Genomic DNA, 12,572 nt, shown 5'->3' with positions numbered 1-12,572 from the left:
ATTAGAGTGTTAGATTGAACAGCAGAAAATGTAACATTGTTATTAGAACTTATGCAAATACTAAGAATTGGTACTACAACAAGCTCTGATTTTACAAATAAGTGGAAGAACATAGTAAGGAACATCATACAACTGATAGTTCATACTTTAAAGAAGCCTCAATATTTTTTGGACATATTATTCTTTGATATTAGTACAGTCAAGAATTTGCTAAAGTAATGGGATAGGAAAGGGAGTTATTTCTATGCTGGCTTTTTAAACTATTCTTGAGGATTTTATTTTACTGGGTTTAATTAATTGAGATGGCTTAGTTTCAAAAGTTGAACAAATATTTGTTAAAATTGTATTTGACTATTCTTTTCTAATTCCAGATGAGGAATTTACTTATTTGTGGTGCAAATACTATTTCTTCTCTGGATAAGGAAAAGCTTGTCAGGTTAATGCTCCTGGCTTCTCCTATTGAAAAAACTATAGTATTCTGCACGTATAGCATTTAAATAAACTCCCATCTCTAACTCACCACCCACCCCCCCTTTTATATAATTCCACTGTTTTTTTTCAATGTACTTGGATAATTCATTGTCTGGTTTAAATCCTGGGTTAGAAGAGGAAGGAGGGGAAGAGGAAGAAAAAGAGAAAGAGGAGGAAGAAGAAGAAGGTCAAGAATGGCACTTCAGTGGAAATGAGGTACAGTCGGGCTTGCCTCAGAAGTTCAGCCCGGGCACAAGATTCCGCCCCCCTTCCAGTAATGACCGGGCAGGCAAACAGAAGCCAGTTCACACGTCACTGGCACAATCGGTTATAAATAGTGTCCCCAGCCCCTTAACCGTCGATGGTTGCCTCTTGACTGAGCCTCGACGACCCAGCTTCGCACACTTTGGAGGTGAGCAGGCACTTCCTTGGTGGCTCTCTCCCACGGCGGTCTGTCCACAGCCGAGCACGAAGGTGCAGACAAGTGGTGAGCGGTGTCCGTCGAGAGGATGGTCCTGCTAGTCCTCCTGGCCTGGCTCTCGCCCTGGCTTTGCCGGGCAGTTGCGGCTCTGCTGCCTGGGTCACCCTGCGAGCCGGTGCGCATTCAGATGTGTCGATATATGCCCTGGAACATGACGCGGATGCCTAATCACTTGCATCACAGCACCCAGGAGAACGCAGTCCTCGCCATCGAGCAGTACCAGGAGCTGGTAGACTTCGGCTGCAGCCCTGTGCTTAGCTTCTTTCTATGTGCTATGTTCGCCCCCATTTGCACCGTGGAATTTCTCCACGACCCCATCAAGCCCTGTAAGTCTCTGTGCCAGCGAGCCCGCGACGGCTGTGAGCCCCTCATGAAGAGATACAACCACAGCTGGCCCGAGGGCTTGTCCTGCGAGGAGTTGCCTGTCTATGATCGGGGCGTGTGCATAGCCCCAGAGGCCATCGTTACGGATCTCCCGGCAGGTGAGGCGAAGAAGGCAGGTTAAACTCCAAGCGGTTCCAGGTCAGCCTTATAATCCGGCTTCCCAAGAGAAGCTCTTTTGGCTGGTTGGCTTGGGAAGATATAGCAAGGGAAAGGCACTGCTGTGGGTGGGATAGAGGATGGTCAGGAGCGGAGAGAGTTTCGGGATTCGGGGGAATTTTTCACCAGGGAGAAGTGCCTTAAGGGCCCAGGGACTCTGAGCCCACACCGTTTCGACCAGCTTTCAGAAGTGCTCGTTCCGAAGGACCGGTCGGGCCCTGGGTCAGCCAGCCCTTGAGATATTCGAGGGAAACCCAACCAGTTATCTGCCTCTAATTGTGGGCTGTAGCTTTTTCAGACAGCTTCAGAATCCACTCCACGATTTCGCCCTGGGTCCAGGCCTCTTTACCGACTAAGGCGAGAGGGATTCCCCCACCCCCGCAACCCCTTCTTGCCGCTTACTAGATGGTCATCGCAGGCCAGGTCAGATTTCAGGCTCACTTTCATCCGAGCAGTTGGGAGAGAAAAATCGACCCGCTTCGGGGCCGGCCTGTTCCGAAAGTGACAAGAGCTGGGCTGGCCAGCTTGTTAGTTCTCTCTCAGGTCGGTGCATCTTGTGGGGGGGCAGGGCGGAGGGAAATCTGTGTATGTATGAACACAAGAAGATGGGCTTAGGAGTCGGGTGGAAGCGATAAATCTCTTGAGAGATGAGAGGAAGGCTTTCCCTGTTCGCTCCTGTCTCTTCTTCGCCTTCCAACCTTTCATTGCCTCTTTGGGGTGCCTGTTTTCTCGTTAAGAGGAGATGAAATGGATTGACTTTTCGGAGGACGTGATGCTCCACGAGAAGCCGCTGATCCCAGAGTGCAAGATGCCCAGTAAGTGCCCTTTCTCTCTCCTTATTTCGATGGGGCTCACTTCTGCTTGGGAGTTAGCGGCGATGGAATTTACCTCTTTCTTTTCTTTTGCTTCTAATAAAATGTTTAGATCGCTGCAAATGCAAGAAGGTAAAACCCACGCTGGCGATTTATCTGAACAAAAACTACAGCTATGGTAAGAAAGACCGCAACGGGTGGTGGTGATTACAGATAGGCAAAAGCTTTACGATCGCGATTTCCTCATTCTTCCTCCCCTTCCTAGGGAGAAGGAAATTCTAGGATTTTCAGCGCGATGAAATCGGACCCATTAATTATCCATCTAGAGAGTCCGAGAGTAAAAAACAATCACAAAATAAAATTGTATTGCCTTATTTTTGTATTTTGTTTTAATTTTCTTTAAATTTGGGGTTTCGTCTAACTCTTATATATTTAAGATCATCTTTGATCAATGGATTTTTGAGAGGGAAGATGTTTTTAAATCATTTTTTAGGTGGAAATACATAAGGTGGTTGGAAATGAGAAAAAGCATACTATCATGTGAATTTCATACAGAGAGGGAGGGGGAGGGAGGGTGGGAGGAAGGAAGGACTTCACATTTCTTTGAAAGGAACAGCCAGTCATAAAAGTATTTTCTCCCTTTAAGCTGACATTTTCCCTTGCTGCTGCCATGTGCAATGTCAATGCATTATGCATTATTTCAGAGCTAAGGTCAGTTGACTTGTTGCTCCTGTGTTCCAGAAGTGCATTCTGGGAAGACAGAAAAGAGATACACTTCTTTTCTATTGATCATTAGCCTTTGCAACCATAACTTTGCAACCATTTCTCTTCAATATATATCTTGGGTTCTTGCCTGTCACCTTTCCCCCACTGCCTTGACACCAATAAGCTTACATTAAGATATATCAAAGCAGAGATCTACCACTTTATTTAAAAAAAGAAGAGAAAGTGTAGTTGATCTTATGTGCTTTTATACTATTCAATGAAATCTTTCTATAGCCTTGTAAAACTCTTATGCCTATCTGATTACTTGTAACCTTCAATTGAGTGAAACAGTGCATTGTTAGGGGAACCATTTTTAAATCAGTATATACTAAATCTGGTGTCAAACTCAATTTCTTTGAGGGCCACATCAGAGTTGTGTTTGAGCTTGGAGGGAGGGGGGCTGGGTGGCCAGGATAGGCATGGCCAGCTCAACATCACTCATTTCTGTTTTCAGCTGCAATTGCCTCCTGAAACCCTCTGCTAACAAAAGCAAAACTTGGGGAGACCATGTGCGGCCTTCCTGGGCTCCGTTTTTGTCTATAATGGCCTCTTGCCAGTGAAAATGGAGCTCGGGGACACCATGTGTGGCCTGCCTGGGCTCCATTTTCTGCTGCGATGGCCTCCTGCAACACTCTGTCAGCAAAAATGGAGCCTGGGGAGTATGCATGTGGTCCTCCCGAACTCCATTTTCACTGGCAGAGGCACTGTGGGCTGGTCCTTTGCTGTTTCCAGAGTGGGCCCACAGGCCAGTCCTAAGCACACTGTGGGCTGGATCCAGCCCACAAGCCTTCAGTTTGGCACCCTACACTAAATGGAGCATACAGCATGTCTCCAAAATCTGGGACTCATAAATTCCCATGGAACTGAAATTTTGCAAAGTTGTAGTTGCTTCAGTTCATCCGTAGTCATGTGATTATCATTTCCAATGCTCCCTAAACAATTCCTGCAAAGAAAGTCAGTGGGAAAGCTAGCAGGAAGTCAGAAGTCACTCTCATTCCCACTACTTTTTTGCACTCCTATGGTCATTCTGTTGATCTTTTTTGATATAAAACTTTTCATAGGTTATCTAGTTATCTTTAATGTAAGACCTCCACTTTTCCTTATCACTGTGTTAAAAAAACGAGGTAGGCTGAACTGGAGTTGTTGCTTATTTCCCAGATTCCCCATATGTGTCAATTTCAATCACTCTCCCTTCTCCATGAGGAAGGTAGATACCTGATTACCAAGCAGGTACTTAATTTCATGTCAGTTGTTCCTTTCAAAAGAGCCAAAAGTGTTTACAATGCATTTCCCAATTGAAATCATTCCATAGGGCTAAAGCCATTTCTGAGAAAGTCCTGTTTTGCAAATGATCACTTTCCTGTGTCTTAAGCAGTGGCATCAACAGTTGCCACAACATCAGCTGAGACAGATATTCCAGAGTAAAAATGTTGAACTATTTTTTAAAGCAGATCACCATTACCTTGCATCTGGTCCTCAAACTGCTTTTTAAGATTTCCAATTTTTGCTAGTGCAAACAACTGTCTGGTTTATAGTTTGGCTTATAGGGAAGTGTTTGTAAGAAAACAAATTCAAATACTTATCTTGTAAATACTGGTAGGTCTAAGCAAATGCTTGTGCTGTTTATAACAACTTTCAGTTGGAGTCTCTGCTTAAACAATTACATTATACTTTTTTATGACTAGAAAAACAGCTCCCTACATGTTGGTTCTGGAAATCTCATTTGTTTTCAAAAATACTTATCCTTCATTTATGTAAACAATAGTTTCACATAAATATTAGTTTTGTTTAGTACAGATTAGATGTACAGAACTTTAATGGCTTTTCCTGCCTGCCTGAATATAATAGAAAAAAGAAAAAAGAGGACATACTGGTGGGCTCACAACACGATCATAACATTCTCTCTGATAAATGTATTAGAAAAATTTTATACATGTTTCTCAGATGTAGGTTTCAGTATGTTACTCTGTACTTACTCTGTATTATTTTGCTTCTTGCAGTTATTCATGCTAAAATAAAGAGTGTGGAGAGAAGAAGTTGCAATGAAATAACCACAATGGTTGATGTGAAAAATGTTTTGAAATCTTTGACTCCAGTTCCTCGTGCTCTAATTCCTCTGTATACGAATTCTTCTTGCCAGTGTCCACCTCTTCTGCCAAATCAAGTTGTACTCATTATGTGCTATGAATGGCACACTAGGTAAGTGATGATAAAACAACAAGGAAGCCATATTAAGATGCACACTACCAATATTTTCTACTGATCATATACAGCAAACTTTATTCATTACTAATTTGAGATTTTCAGCAAAAAGAATACATATAACTTTGGAGACAAGACATATATGCATCAGAAAACCTACATAGAAATAGCACTTAGACTTATATACTGCTTTATAGTGCTTTACAGCCCTCTCTAAGTGGTTTACAGAGTTAGCATATTGCCCCCAACAATTTGGGTCCACATTTTACCCACCTTGGAAAGATGGAAGGCTGAGTCAACCTTGGAGCCTAGTGGGATTTGAATTGCCAAATTGTAGGCAGTTGGCTGCAAAAGTAGCTTGCAGAACTGCACTGTAACCACTGCACCACAGAGGCTCCTACACATATTGTAGAAGCTACAGAGCAGGACTTGCTGAGGCCTAGATTCAAAACTTTTTCAACAGATCATTTCAAATCAGTTTATAAGGCTGCACTGGTAATAATGCCTTATCATAAGCCCTGTGCAGCTGTCTGTCAGTATCTAGCATGAGGTATTGTGACCCAAATACCACATTCATAGGTGCGAGTGCATTAATGCTTAAGAAAGATGATAGTAACTAATAGAAAAGATGTATTTTGAAAAGTTAAGAAAAGGTTAAACTTCTGAGTTCTGATTCTGAAAGAAGTGGGAAAGGGGGGAAATGGCAGAGGGGTCATAAAGTAATAAGCACAATGTTGGTTAATCTTGAGATATTTTAGATATCAATACAAAAGGGTGAATGTTTCCAAAATTAAGTTTAGGAATGAAAATGGATTAGAAAGAGTTCTACATTTCATGAAACAAATTTGCCAGTGATGTTTCCAAAGGTCTTTGAGGTTTTAATTTTATGTTTTGTCAAAAGATTTGAAAAAAGCAGTAAAAACAAAATACTGAGTTTCCCATTGAACTCAGCCATATATAAACAGATATTGAGTTACACTGGCTTTTAAAAATGTAAAAAGTAACGGTCACTTACTTGGAAAAGTGCTGAAAGAAATGCCACATTCTTGTTTCTATCACAATTTCTCTTTTTGTGATTACATTGTGGGTCTTGGTCTTGGATTAAAGGATGTGGAAACCTTAAATTGAACCAGGGCCATTGGAGCAGGACTTAGGTTGCATGTTTTTTGTGTTGTAAAATAGAAACCTTTAAAAAATGTTTTCAAGAACTGCACAAGCAAATCAGCATGTTACCCAGATGAACACATAGATGAAGGTTGAACTATCCAATCATGAGTCAACCTAATAGGATATATACAAGCCCATTGATCTTTCCGAAACTGGCATTCTCCAACCATGTTCACTAATTGGAAATACTGGGTATAATTTATACTCTTAATACATTTTGCGTACAATAGGATGAGAAAGATTAAAAGCATTCCTTGGTAGATTAAGGACTGTGTTTCACTTTGTTAAATAAACAATAGCACAGCAATTCTTTTTGGATTGTATAACAGCCTAGCAGCTTAGAACAAAAAGGAAAATTTTGCTTGAGCCAAACAGTGATGATGGAATATGTTATAAAACACTGACCTTTCACTGCTGTGGGGAGATTCATAGCAAACCTGATTCCAAATGTCTGCTGGGTCAGAAGTAACATGAATCTCCAAATAATACTATTTTATAATTTTGGACTAGAATCTAATCCAGCCTCAATTTTTGGATCCCAATAGATACCTGATAAACTAATAAATTCACTCTAAATGATTTCTGTAATCAATTTCCAGTAGACAGTATCCATCCATGAAGCAAACTAATACTTTTAGAATAATTCTATGTATCATTGATCTATACTATATATATCCTATATTATTGTACTACAATTTTTAATACAATATAAAACTACATATATTGATGTTTTTCATAGATATTGCTTTAATGATTTCCTTTTTGTAAATTGTTTTGGAAGAAAGGCTAACATCTTTGAACAATGCAGTATATAAATATTTTTTTTATTTCGCCATACTATATTTATGGTGAGAAACATTGCTAAAGAGAAATTAAAAGAGTAAGTCCCAGTGACAGTATCCAAAGCCTTAAAAATTATACAATTCTCCATTAATTGTAGAAAAAATAGTCCAAGGCTGGTGAGAGTGATGCTCTGAAAGTCTTTTATTGTTACATTGATGAAAAGTCTTACCATTTTTTTTAGCTGACTACTGATTATCTGGCACTAAAAGCAAAACATGCATGGACTATGCACATATCAATTGAGATCTTGGATCTCCAGGTTCTAAAGCTCTCTCATTTCCCATTACAAGAACAGAATTTGCATCACTCAAGAGGTAGTATAATGCCTTTCCCTATTAACATTAGTCTTAAGGCATTAAGAAAAGAAAAGAACAGTTTTTTAGCCATAAACCATCAAGGCACTCTATTTTGCCTGCCATTCACTCCTCTTGCTTTGAAATCAAAAGTCATACAAAATAGGAATAGATGAAGAGTCATGATAAATCTGGTTTTAAAAAAAACCAGCCCAGTTTTCTGGGTTATGTATGTGATCACTAAATGCAGCAGTTGTCCCCAACCTTTGCAGTTTGGCAGCCCGGTGGGGCGAGGAGAGAAATGGGCCGTACAGCAATGGGATAATGTGCATGTGCATGTGTGTGCAGCAGGTTGGTGCATATGTGCATGTGTGTGCAGCTCAACTTGTGTAAATTGAGCTGCATGGGTGTGTGCACATGTGCTGGCCTGCCACTCACATGGCCTGGTTGCAAATAATCCATGGCTCAGTAGTGAGTCACAGCCCAGGGACTGGGGATCCCTAATACTTGCAAGTTTGTCACAGGAACATTTTCTTTCTTCTTTTCCACAGCAACTGGTATTAAACACATTAAGCTATAAAATAATATTGATATGTAAGGTAATGTAAGCAGCCAACCAATGGTAAGTTATCCACTATCAAGTTGGCTAGTACAGGTAGTCCTTGATTTACAATAGTTCATTTAGTGACCATTCAAAGGTACAATGGCACTGAAAAAAAGTGATTATGACCATTTTTCATACTTACAGTACAACCAGGGGTCGGATTCAGCCAGTTCGGGCTGGTTAGGGTGAACCATATGTTAAATTTACATCTGGTTTGCCAAACCAGTAATTGAATCGACTGGCTGGCCCTGTCCATCCCTCCCCTCCTCTTCCAGGAGTCTCCACAGGGTTCATGCAGAGTCTCTGGGAAAATGGTCCTCCTGGAAGTTCAAGAAGTCCAGAAACAGGCCTGTTTCCGACTTTCAGAGGGCCTCCAGAGCCCAGGGGAGGTCATTTTCATCCTCCCAGAGGTCCAAGGAAGTTCCAGACTCTTGAAGGCAAAAAATGGCCCTCCTGGAAGTTCCGGTAGGCCTCGTCCACCATGGCCACACCACCTAGCAACTGGGCAAAGAACCGGTTGTTTGGGAGTTTTGAATCCCACCCCTGCTTATAACCATTGCAGCATCCCCATGATCATATGATCAGAATGCAGACTCATAACAACTGACTCGTATTTATGATGGTTGAAGTATCCTGGGGTCATGTGATCATCTTTTGTAACCTTTTGACAAGTAAAGTCAATTGGGAAGCCACATTCATTTAACAAATATGTTACTAACTTAACAACTGCAGCCATTCACTTAATATCTATGACAAGAAAGGGTATAAAATGGGGCAAAAACTCATTTAACAAATATCTCACTTAGCAACATAAATTTTGGGTTCAATTGTGATCGTAATTCAAGGACTACCTGTACAATTTAAAGGTATCTAAACTATTGGTAATAAATCTCATGTCCAAAATGGGATGAAGATTATATACATTTCTATACTGAATTTTTTTAGTTATGCAATTATTTTAGGTTGATGCTTCTTGATGAGTGCTCAGTGGAAAAGTGGAAGGTTCCATTAAGCAAAAGGTTTCAGGTAAGAACAGATTCCTATAAGCATGTAGAATGGATGGGATGTACAATAGCAAGAAGTATGCTAGCCTATATCCCGGGGTCAAAGTAAGCTAGAATAAAGAAATACAAATTCTCATAGAATTAAAACAAATCATTCGTCTGTGATATTACATGATTAGAAAAATAGATAGCATTCTGGAATGATGTATAAGTATTTTCAACATTGGATACTGTTATTGTTATGCTTAGTGCCTTAGTTAAGCGCATGTCTACAAGAAGCTATACTAGGAGCATATTTGCATAAGTAGTGTTAGTATACAAGTTAGCGGTTCTTGTTATGAACACAATACTAAAGTTTACCATTCTGCACCACAGGATTTCAGGCTGAGATATTGAAATGACCACTTCCTTAGCAGGCTGATCCAACTCTTTTTCCAAGTGTTCTGTGGATTTTCTTTCCTTTTTGTATTTAATTATTTATATTTCTGAAATTCTTCTCCAAAATCACTTTGCACATATATTAGCAGAAAAAACAAAAGTTTAAAAGCCATTTTTACTTCCACTAAGCAATATGTTTTTAGAAAAACTATTAGAGTTTTAACCCTAAATATGATGACCCGGGGCGTGATACAAAAATAACCAAGTCACAAAAATAGAATAAAGTCCCTTTAATGCCTTCAACTTGGTCCCAATGTCCAATTATCCTTGGCTGGATATCAAACTCTTAAAGAAAACAGTTTACAGAGGGAGTAAATGCAGTCCACACCCAAAGTAAAGTTAATTAGAAATAAAAAACCCAACACCAACCACACTGAAGGAATTACTACGGCAGGCAAGGATGATTAATTGCAGACTTCTACCAGATAATGCAGCAATCACAGTTGGGAGGAAGCCAAAACACAGATAAGCTCCGACAAGAATAATGCACTCTCTGCTCCAGTAACTGTGCCATGCACAGTTTGTCCTTTTAAACAGTTGTCCCAGCTGCAGCCCATGAAGGGGATCAGAGCCCCTTCCTCCCCAGTAGATATTTCTCATATTTCTCCCTTATCCGCTCCTCCCTGTGTGCCCTAGGATGAAGAGAGGATGGGCCTTGGTCTTCCTCTGAATGCCCATCTGGCCTGTGCCCTTCCCCAGTTTCCTCCACAACACTGAAGCCCCACTCCCACTCCCTATCCACTGTTCCATCTCTCCCTCAGAGCCAGATTCCAACAAGGGCATAACACTATGTCATATTGTCACCCCTACCCAGCCCATATACAAGATTTTAATGAACAGAAAGAACAAATGGTGTATTTAAAATATATATTGTAGAAGTGTTCGCTAGATCTAATCACCGATATAAAATATTATTTTAAAAGAAAAACTGGATAAGTTAAAGGTTAATACATATTGCACTACAATGGATATGCATGGCATGTTTTTTTTAACACAAGTTAGAACACTTGAATGTAGAACAAATTATCATCTGACTGGGAGCCTGATATACCTTTATAAGAAAAAAAATTAATAAAGATGCCATATAAACCATCTTTCACAAATGTGCTATTCTCCTGCCTTCAGCCAAGAAGAAAAAGTTGCTCATTCCTGCCTGGTAGGATCAGCTCTGCTCTCTAGTTTTCTTTTTGTCCAACCAGCTATAAGAACTGTGTTCCAGAAGCTTGATTTTTCAAAGCATCAACTGCCAAGTGTTGCTAAGTTAAGCATTTCTATAAGAACAGGAAATGATTTTGTTTAATGGTTTGGAATTTAATTCATTTTTTCTAACAAGTTAACAGGGTTATTTTCAGTGCTTCATTGATAGTGAATATCTTTGAGAAGATGAAGGAATGACTTCCAGTGCAACCAAAGTTTTCTGAATGCTAACATTATTTTACATTATCTTTCCTAGCGATGGGAACAGAGACTCCAAGAACAGAAACTACAAGCAGCCTCTAATAGAAACCTGAATCCCAGAAACTCTGGTCACATTGGGATACCAAAACAAAACTTAAAGAAAAGCAATCCTGTGCTCACCAATTCCAAGAAGATCAATAAGCTCAGAAATCACCAAAAAGAAATTAATTCTAAAAAAATATGAGTTTCACCTTTTCATTCCCCCTGGAGCAAAGCCAACAAGCGGGTAGGACAAGCACATGATTTGTTGAACTCCACAATCTAAAATTTCATTTTTATTTTGTAAAATAAATAAAAGCACATACAATTTTGCACTAAACTGAGAGAGTTGATGATGCAGCCTACATTTAGCATTGCAAATCATAGCTGATCAACAAGTGTCTAGATTAGTAGCTCTTTGATTTAAATATGCCAGTATGCTTCTAATGCTAAGAATAATTTTACATATCAGCCGCAGCAGAAGAGCAGTATCTTACTTTGGCATTTCTCCAGCATTTTATCATAATGCTAGCAAAAAGAGAGTCTTTATCTAATATCTTGAAGAAATTTGCTGAGTGTAGGAATGAGATACTATGCATTTCTCTTGTACTTCATCCTATCTTCATTCCACAGCAAAAATACAATACCATGGCTTTATTGTAAAAAATGCATAAGCAACATCACTGGGTAATTGAATTGTATGCAGATTTCTGTGGCAAAAATATATAAGGCTGCTATCCTAAACATACTTACAAAGGAATAAGGCACACTGAACGCAAGGGGAATTGTTTTTAACTATATACATACATACATACATACATACATACATACATACATACATACATACATGTTTTCTGAGGTTTTCGCGGGTATTTGTATGTGGATCTTTGGTTGTTCGGGTTTTCTCCCGCATAAGATTCAAGTATCTAGGCAACGTTTCGATGAAGTCTCATTCATCATCTTCAGGCTTCTGTCTTCGGCTCTTGCTTCTCAGAGTGATGTGAGATTGCAGCTGCTTCTTCCTTTTAACTGCTAGTGGGGGTGGGACTTGATTGGGTGGGGGCTTGGCTGTGTTCTGATTGGGTGGGGGTGTGTTCTCATTGGTAGGGGGTTTGGCTGTGTTCTGATTGGTTGGGGGTTGGCGTGTTCTGATTGGTTGGAGGCGTGTTCTGTTCAGGTGGGGGCTTGGTTGTGCTCAGGTTAGTCTTAGTTGCTGGGGGATTTGAGCTGGTGAGCTGTGATCTTGCTGTTTGGCTTCGAGTTCGTGGTCGTGCTGCATCTTCATAGTGGGTGTCGGTTTGCTTCATGTATGGCTCGGAGGGGTTTGAAGTGGGTAGTGATGCAGCTGCAGTGCAGCTTCTGGTCCATGGTCATGTCTCATCTTCTGAGTGGTGTGAGTCTGTTTTCTACATGGAAGTGTGGTGGTGGCATCTTGTGTGGCTCTCATGGGTGTGGGTCTGGTGTCCTTCTTCATGTTAGGTACTCGTCTGTTCATGAGGGCGGGTTTCCAAATGG

General features: G+C 40.4%; 1 protein-coding gene across 1 annotated transcript; it reads left to right on the top strand.

Moving 5' to 3' along the window:
* The first annotated feature begins 831 nt into the window (after window positions 1–831).
* On the top strand, window positions 832–11,397 carry SFRP4 (secreted frizzled related protein 4). Its single transcript, XM_026702247.2, has 6 exons — window positions 832–1,434; window positions 2,230–2,307; window positions 2,417–2,482; window positions 5,070–5,268; window positions 9,141–9,204; window positions 11,074–11,397. The coding sequence occupies exons 1-6, from the start codon at window positions 981–983 to the stop codon at window positions 11,260–11,262; spliced, it is 1,050 nt and encodes a 349-aa protein (XP_026558032.1). The 5' UTR covers window positions 832–980; the 3' UTR covers window positions 11,263–11,397.
* The last annotated feature ends 1,175 nt before the right edge of the window (window positions 11,398–12,572 follow it).

The sequence above is a fragment of the Pseudonaja textilis genome, chromosome Z (assembly GCF_049901715.1).
Source record: "Pseudonaja textilis isolate UNSWEBS1 chromosome Z, rPseTex1.2, whole genome shotgun sequence".
Lineage (NCBI taxonomy): Eukaryota > Metazoa > Chordata > Lepidosauria > Squamata > Elapidae > Pseudonaja > Pseudonaja textilis.
This window is presented reverse-complemented; position numbering and strand designations above follow the sequence as displayed.

Coding starts and splice junctions, on each gene's coding strand:
- SFRP4 (XM_026702247.2), top strand. CDS start 981: ATGGTCCTGCTAGTCCTCCTGGCCTGGCTCTCGCCCTGGCTTTGCCGG. Junction 1,435..2,229: donor CGTTACGGATCTCCCGGCAG/GTGAGGCGAAGA, acceptor TTTCTCGTTAAG/AGGAGATGAAATGGATTGAC. Junction 2,483..5,069: donor GAACAAAAACTACAGCTATG/GTAAGAAAGACC, acceptor TGCTTCTTGCAG/TTATTCATGCTAAAATAAAG.